This window comes from Mandrillus leucophaeus, unplaced genomic scaffold (genome assembly GCF_000951045.1).
Source record: "Mandrillus leucophaeus isolate KB7577 unplaced genomic scaffold, Mleu.le_1.0 Scaffold249, whole genome shotgun sequence".
NCBI classification, from domain to species: domain Eukaryota; kingdom Metazoa; phylum Chordata; class Mammalia; order Primates; family Cercopithecidae; genus Mandrillus; species Mandrillus leucophaeus.
The window spans coordinates 2,550,439-2,558,926 of record NW_012102576.1 but is presented as its reverse complement, the minus strand read 5'-3'; the positions used below and the strand labels follow the sequence as shown (position 1 = coordinate 2,558,926).

Below are 8,488 nucleotides of genomic sequence, written 5' to 3'. Positions count from 1 at the left end.
TGAGTACGCCAAAATACCTGCAAGAATGTCCATATCAAGTAACAGTTTTTACCACAGAAAGACCATAACATGTTTGCTTTAAAAGCCCTTAGCATTCATAACGTACTAACACATTCTGCCTATGCAGAATAATACATAATTTTAGATATGAAGGCCCCACTAGTCCAGGTTTCCTTACGCCACTGTGCTTCCTACAAAGTGTTGTGACCAACTCATCACTAGTTGATGACAACTTACTCCAGTAGCCACAGGCTGACACCATAGTTATAGGTGGTTCTCATTGATTTGGCCATCCCAGGTTCGAAACTAGTACCCTCTAGCTCTTAAGTAGCCTAGTGTCAAACCTCCCCATGGGAGAAACTCCATACTGCAGTTTTCCATATGGTGCTATGTATAACTGCATCTTACACACACAGTTAGTACAAATTGCATATACATACTTATATAATACGGACTACTAGGACAGAAATTTCTAAATTACAAATCAAATAGCCAAATGGACAATTATATTAGCAAGTGACGTTACCTATGAAAACGTGAGGATTTATGGTGGCAATGCATTTCAGTTAACAGAGATGTGTTAGGGGACAATGTGAGCCAATTTAGATTAAGGAAATAAGCCTGAGAAATTGATCAGAATTAGCCGTCAGTATTCAGGCACTGATCAACAGCAATGTGTCTTCAGGGCAGGCATCACTGGTGCTGAGATAACTGGGAATTGTCAAGTGTGAGCTACTAGGGGATGGAAGGAACCTTAGTGTAGTCTTCGGAGCCACTTGCTTAAACAAATATATCAGAAACATAATAGGCCAAGGGTCAGCCCTTTGAAAACTGACTTCAGGGCCTTCCTTTCTTCAGGCTGCTGCCTCCTAGGCCAGACCCTTATCCTGGCTTACATTCCATAAGCCTTGTAAATGCGACAGGGAACATGTGTACAACGCTGACATGGAAAGGGAAGACCATCGCCTTTTGCCTTTCAGTGTCTCATCTGTCAGCAGGGCCACTGGCTGACGAAGATCGGTTCTGAAGGTAGAGCCTCTTCCAGTTCCAGTTCTGTGATCACAAAGCCACTGTTCCTGATCCTGCCAACTGTGACACTGCTGCTTCAGAATTACTGGGTTTCCTGTTTCTCATACTCACCAACCTGAGGTTTGGCATTTTTCTAATGTTCTGGGCTTCCAGTACATACTAGAGCCTGTGATAATCAGCTAATGATCAGACAAGTTTGTTGGAGTTTTACCTAAGTATTTTTCTTTGTGTTTTAAAAAACTTAGGGTGGGAAGTGCTCTCAGAGTGAGATAGTTTGACTTCATTAGGCACATAACCCATTTTTATTATAAAAAGAAATGCACGTATAAGTAAAACGATCATTTTAGTTAGTCCCACCATTCGTTGGTAACCAGTGCACTAAGTGTACATCTTTGCAGATTTCTGTGCATACATACAAATATTTTTACAAGAATAGGATCAAACCACGAATACCACCTATAATGGTATCTTGGTTGTCAATGTAGGTGTTATAATTAAGACTGTGTAGCCTTCCACGGTGGATGTACCAAAATTTATTTAATTCTCTATCAGTGGACACTTTTGTTTCAGTAATATGTAGACACTGTGTAAGCAATCTCTCAACATCTCTGCACCTTTATTTTTGGTATAAGTATTTCCTTAGGATAAAATCTCAGAAATGGAATTGCAAGGTATAAAAGAGCATTAACATTTTTCAAGGCTTTAAGATGCCTTTACGGTGTATCTGTTACATCCTGCTTCCACACAAATTCTTCTGTATAGCCAGTACCCAAGCTGCAGCTCTCAGCACACGTGAAGACAGCCAGGATGCCCCAGTCAATGCTCTTGCCCAGTCTGTCAGCCTTCAGGTAGTTTAGGAGCTGAGGCATGACCTGAGAAGAGGGTGACACACAGTTAGAAAGCCGCTTCACAGCAGGGAGCACTGCTTTTAAGAGACCTTCTCAGCCAGGATGATTATAGGAATCTTGGTCTTTCGATCCTCATACTACAAAGCAGGATTATAGACATTATACAATTAACATGTTTTAACAATCTAAAACTTCCTTATGACTTCAAAGCCCCTCTCACCTTCTGTTTAGTGTTTTCCATTTGAGAAAGAAGTTCACAAGTGGCTGTTAATAAATTATTTTCATTACTGATATGCCACTCAAAAGGGCTGAGGCTTCTATTTAGGCAACTTTTACTTTGTATCATTGCAGATATTGTTACTCTTGACTCAAGAAACACTAATTACTAGTCATGAATACAAAAAGGACATCTGTCAATGTAGTTATAGAGACCAGAGAAGAATCTTAGAAGTAGTCTAATTGAAAGAGTGAATAGGCAGAATAGCCACCATCCTGTCACCTCATTTTGGACCCTGAGAGCTCTGGCACTAAGAACCAAGCAGAGTTTTGCTTATGGTCCTCATAATTCCTTTTTTACCCAAAGAAACAAACCAATACTAGCTATGACTTTGGGAAGATTAGTAAATCCATAGCTCAAGAGCATTTCCACCCAAAATGGATTTTGGTATTTTGATGCTAACAGATCCTTTTGGGCAGGGGGGCACATTTATCTTTAATGCTTATATCCATTTGTTCTAACAAATCCACAAACCCAGATTAAACAGTAAAGACTCCTCTCATAAAGTATGGAGTCAAAGACTTCAATTAATGGAACAAGGAAGGTATAAATTATTTAAAATAACAAAAGTTAACAGAGGCACTAACAATAATGACGTAACCACACTGGAGGTGAGACAGTGTAGATACACTCATCTTCACAGAAGTCAGTCAACAGACAGTGTCTGAAAACTAGGAAACAGAAAAAGACAAGACAGTTCCTTCCAGGGAACTAGCCCCAAGGTGAGGCAGGAAACTGACGGTTTTCATCATAAGCCACCCTTCCGTACTGCCATTGGACCCATGTGCACAAATTACCTTGGCGTAGTTTTTAATGTTTAAAACAATCATGGTGATTACACACTAAAATCGTCCTTATTTAGGTCATACCTGGAATTCCAATATTCTCTTGGCACCACAGGGGCAATCTGGAATATCCTTTTCTTGAGGAATATTTTCACCAGAAATCCAGATGGGGGCAATACCTCTGCCATATCTAAGAATCTAAAATCAATGAGGATCATGTTCAAATAATCAATACCTTACCTAAAAGTTTCCAATGGTAACATGCTATCTACTCCATGAATGTTCCTACTCTTGATGTAGCACTGACCCAAAAGGCATGTCACAGTTCCTCCATCAGACCTGGCTGTGCCAGTGTGCCATTAATGCCTTCTCAATACCCCCAAAGTGACTATTTCAGCTTATCTGACTCAGAGGGCATCAAAATATATTTCCTAGATGATGCTTTTACTACCTAATGTTGGAATGTTAGTCCTACGAATATATTGTGAAGGGACTAAGAATGAGCCTCTGCTCTGATTGCAGAGTTCTGCCCAGAGTCTGTCCCTGCCTTCATAGTTAAAAAATTTTAGGAGGGACAAATACCAAGTGAAACAGTGTTTTGAAAACTACTACAAACATAAGTAAAATTTCACTGTAATAAGCTTCCTACAGCAACTGAGTAGTTTTCTGTATTTTGTCTAAAAGCATATGCATTGCTAAAAACTGCCTTAGTGTTTAAGACCTAGATCTATTCTTCCTATAAACCCCTGGGTATTTATTTGAACCAGTGACTGGTTTATGGGTTTTTCCTTTGTGATTTACATTTATGGTAGGGGAGGTTAAGGAGAAAATGTTAACATGCCACATTTGTTTTACAAGCCAAAGGTACCTGTTGGAAATGGGCAAAAATCACCTTTTTTCTTTTTGTGGGGGGGGGCCATTTGTGCCTAAACCTCATGTACCTCAGGCAACATCTCATTCATCTCCCATCCCTGATGCTTTCTTTAGAAAATGAACCCTGTATGATAAACAGTATAACCTTTAGTCTTTTAGTAACTATTAAATGGATCAGCACTGCAAAACACCTTTCTACATGGCCCATCTGTGTGAGAAACTCCTGTAACAAGATAACAAAAGCCTGCTTTTATAGACTCCTAAGGAACCAGACTAGTGTTACTATGAAGTTATTTCTTCTCACAGATTATACTCATAAAACATGGCCTGAAGAGAACACAGTGAGGAGCTGTGAGTTCCACTTTACCTGTTCTGGTTCAAGGGCTATCTGAGTTTTAAACTTCTGAAAAATTGTATCTTCCCTGGATTCATGTTTTGCCATGGAATCCAGTTCTTCCTCAAGTGCTTCACCTGAAAAATCAATGTAACTATTACGAAAACAGGAGTAATCCCCACAACTTGTCAATTCACACCTGGAGAGGGGACCCCCTTTTAATCAGATAGCTTTCTCTATTTATTCGCTCATTCAAGTTGGACCATCTGAATTTCCAGGTACTCCATGCAGCTCTATTATATGGGCTTCCATTTAGTGCATTTCCTTAAAGCTTCAAAATAACAGAATGGTCAAGGGCTTAGGACTGCCCAGCACATCACGGGACACCCAACAAATGTGAGCCCTTCTTATCATTAGTATCCTCAGCTGGTAGGCTCACTCACTCAGTCATCAAATGTTCATTTCCAGCCCATTTCTGGCCTGGTGCAGTGGCTCACGCCTGTAATCCCAGTACTCTGGGAGGCTGATGTGGGCACATCACCTGAGGTCAGGAGTTCAAGACCAGCCTGGTCAACATGGTGAAACCCCGTCTCTACTAAAAATATAAAAACTAGCCAGGCGTGGTGGTAGGTGCCTGTAATCCCAGCTACTCGGAAGGCTGAGGCAGGAGAGTCGCTTGAACCCAGGAGGCAGAGGTTGCAGTGAACCGAGATGGTGCCACTACACTCCAGCCTGGGCGACAGAGTGAGACTCTGTCCTAAAAAAAAAAAAATGTTCATTTCCTTCTCCACATTTCTTCCTGGGATTACAGCCACCCTGAGCCACTGCTGTCCCCAACAGACCCATGTCTCTAAGTATAACCATTAGTCTTTGTAATGTACATTAAAATAGAACTGATATACCTTGAGTAAGAGAAGCTAAAGTAACTGATGAAACTGGAAAGACACTGATGGTGTTCACTTGCACCATCAGGTCTGATGGAGGAAGTGTAGGATGCCTTCAGATTGATGTTCCATCAATTATACGAGGAAAGTTCCAGTGTAATCATTAGGACACTGTAAACGCTGTTCCCTCAGGCCCTACTGCCTCCTGCCAAACTCTTTCATCTGGGAACTCAAATTCAAGTCTCAGGTAAAACACAGCTACCTCCAGGAAGCATTTTTCTTTTTAATTCTCCTTTTATTTTGGAACATTTTGAACATACACAAAAGTGGAAATACTATAATGAACCGCCATGTACCATTAATCAGCTTCAACACTTATCAAGTCCAGTGTTTCCTTTCTCTGCCACTTCCAACTCCATCATTACTCTGAAGTAAATCCCACACATACCACTTTATTCATAATTTATGTGCCCCTAGAACTCAAACTCTTTCCTTTTATTTACCAATTTGAAAATAAGTCTGTTCCTAAGTATCCTACAAAGATGATTACTGAGTTTTTTAAAAGTATCATTTTGAACCCGTTAAACATATCTGATGCAGTTAGTGTTCTTGTAGATGTTCAAACTGTCCATCTTTTGCCAGCAGGAGCCTTTTCATGTTGCTTGAGTTCTGACATGGCCCTAGTAATCCTTCCTGGCATCCTTAATCTTTGATATGACCACGTTCCCACATTATATGAACATTTCCTGACCCAGTTCTGGAACCAACCACCTCTCCAAAGAGCCTGGAGTTCCTTTTAGAGAGAAATGGTACATAGACACAATCAACATTATCTTCCTCCTACGCCCAGCACCTCAGTTTTCAGTAACACCAACATAATTACTCATTTCCTTTATCCCCCCAATATACACACAACCATCTCAAAATAAGAGCAACAGTTTATTAATAACATGTTTATTGAAAATACTAACACTGTTACGTTCTTTTCATTCTCAGGGTATATTCCACTAGAGATGTACTGTCCTATGTGTTGAAGTCACCTAGAAGAGTTCTTAGTGTGGTTATATGACTACATCAAGAGTTTTTTACTTGTGATGATTAGGGACTGCTTTTTAACTTACCTTACTTCATAATCTTAAAATACACAGTTCCACAGTCACATTTATACTAATAAGGCATATTTGAAGTCCAGCTTTCATCCTTGATCCTCCTACTCTAGGCTCTGCCTTCTCCTAAAGGTAAGCATTTTCATGATCGTTTTTATCGTACAGGTATGAACACACGTGTGGTCCCTTCCAGGCAGTCTTCAGTGATGTCACATGTGTTCTGATGGCACCAGTATTATACTCTTATCAGTCATTACATGGAATGTAACTTCCCCAAGTATTATTTGGGATCCTCCATGAGACTGTGAGCATCTGACCACTGGAGTGTTGCTTCCCATTATATCCCTATTATCAAGCACAAGGTCAGGCACAGAGTAAGACTCAAACATGTTTTGGAATGTAGGACTGGTATTAACTACAAACCAGTAAGCTAATGTTTTCATTTTGAGTCTATAAATCTAATTTTGTGGTGGTTTTGTGTATGGCTCAAGGCTCAAATTGTAAAATTTAACATTATGTGACCAAAGCAAGTTATACCCAGAACCTCAATTTCCTCACCTTCAAAATGGGGCAGTTTCTGACTTACTGGTCTGCTGTCAGGATTTTAATGAGCTCATGCACAAACAGTATGTAAGGTAAGTGCTGGATAAATGTTGGCTACTATAATAAAATAAACCTCTAAGATACTTGGTCAGCACAAGTACTACCCGAGTATGCACTGTAAGTAAACTGACAAAATTGTGTATCTAAAACTGGCCAGATGAAAGAGAAACTTTTAAGGGGCCCTTCCGCATGCCCGACACTGTGCTAGGCACTCACACTATCCCAACCTGAGAAACAGATCTGGGACCCAGAGGAACTTACCAAGCTTCCAGCGCCTTGTGCAGCCCTATTTATGTGACCATCTGGATACCCACCCTTGTCTTTACGGGGAGCGGAACACACCTCATAGGTGTCAGAAAACACAGTCCGGGAAGTATATTTTCAGCTGAGGTACCTCTCTTCTAGACATGCTGAGCTTTCTTCCAAGCATTATGTTTAACCACTTAATGGATGAAGTCCTCAAACTGCTTACCCATGCTCCCTGTAATCTCTGAGTAATCTTCCTTTTCCACAACCTCAGGCATAATCTCCTCTTCTGTTTCTATTACAATTTCAAATTCTGGAAAAAGGAAGTTGTGGTCTGGAATTATATGGTCGAAATGATCTGAAACGAAAGGGACAGCACTATTAGTAATCATTTAGTTTTGAAGACAGTTTAATAATTGGCTGTCTCTAAAGTACTATATTCCCTATAGTTCTGGCATTTTAGATAAAGGGTCATAAATTAAATGCCCATATGGTGACATTACCCAGTGATTCAGACTTTACAGCCTCTTTTTTACAAAGGTGTTCCACATATGAAAAATTCTGAAGTACTATACCTTCCCTAATTTTAACTTTAAAGTTATTCTGGAAATATTTGGGTTGACAAAGGCGATGAAAGTGAACTGAGATTTTTAAAAAAAGATTACTCACCTGGTTGTGCACAAGTCTGCTTATGTCCCAATCTCCAGTCTAGGGTCTGATGCTCCTTGCTGCAGTAATATGCTTTGTGGCATCTGGAGCACGTTTTGGGGCCTAAACAGCCACAAACCCTGCAGAGATGAGCACCAGACTTAAGCTGGAGACACACTGATTCTCCTGTTTCTGGGGGAGGATTCTCAGAAGGTGGCTCATATGAGTAAAAATCGTTTTTCCTGGGTAGCTGATTCCTAAAAACTAAAAGAGAATGCAGAGAAAAGTTGTATCTTCAAACAAAACAGCAATTCAAATATTTCATCCTCTACACATAAAACTGAAAATACTTTTTTAAAAAATGAAAGTTTTTGCTTTCAGGAATAAGCTTTTAAAATCCCGAAACTAGATTTCGTCTGGTACACGCAATTGAGTTGCCTCCTGGAGCTAGTCTGAGTTAATCAAATTAGTAAGACTGATCGTTAAGAACGACTGCCAAAAATACGAAAAAGCTACTGGGACCCATCTTTCCAAGACAATTTCTATTATCTGCATAGCACCATACCTAGCACCCACTGATTAAAAGCTGGGGGCTACCGATGCGCATGGGCAGTTAGAAGCTTGTGTAGTAAAAATGAGGACATCCTGGAAGGGCCCGGGAGAAGGTGCTCCTGGGGAAGCGCGGGGGAGGGAGCTCGAGGATGGGGCGGCAGCGGTGCTTTCCGCCGTCTCCCTCCTGGCTCCCGGAATTAACCCGCACGCGTGGGAGGCATGGCCCCGTCTAGACCCCGTCTGGCGGCTCACCTCGCAGGCCGGCACAGCACGGCGGCTCGCGGCAGCAGAAGAGGAAGATGC

General features: G+C 40.9%; 1 protein-coding gene across 1 annotated transcript; it reads right to left on the bottom strand.

The window, feature by feature from the left end:
- Window positions 1-1,302: 1,302 nt before the first annotated feature.
- PDCD2 (programmed cell death 2) lies at window positions 1,303-8,486 on the bottom strand (the record flags this gene model as incomplete). The annotated part of the gene is made up of 6 exons (XM_011983408.1): window positions 1,303-1,901; window positions 3,024-3,137; window positions 4,180-4,283; window positions 7,212-7,343; window positions 7,655-7,897; window positions 8,438-8,486. Coding segments are annotated over 6 exons (801 nt in total), but the record flags the coding sequence as incomplete, so codon positions are not given.
- Between the last annotated feature and the right edge of the window lie 2 nt (window positions 8,487-8,488).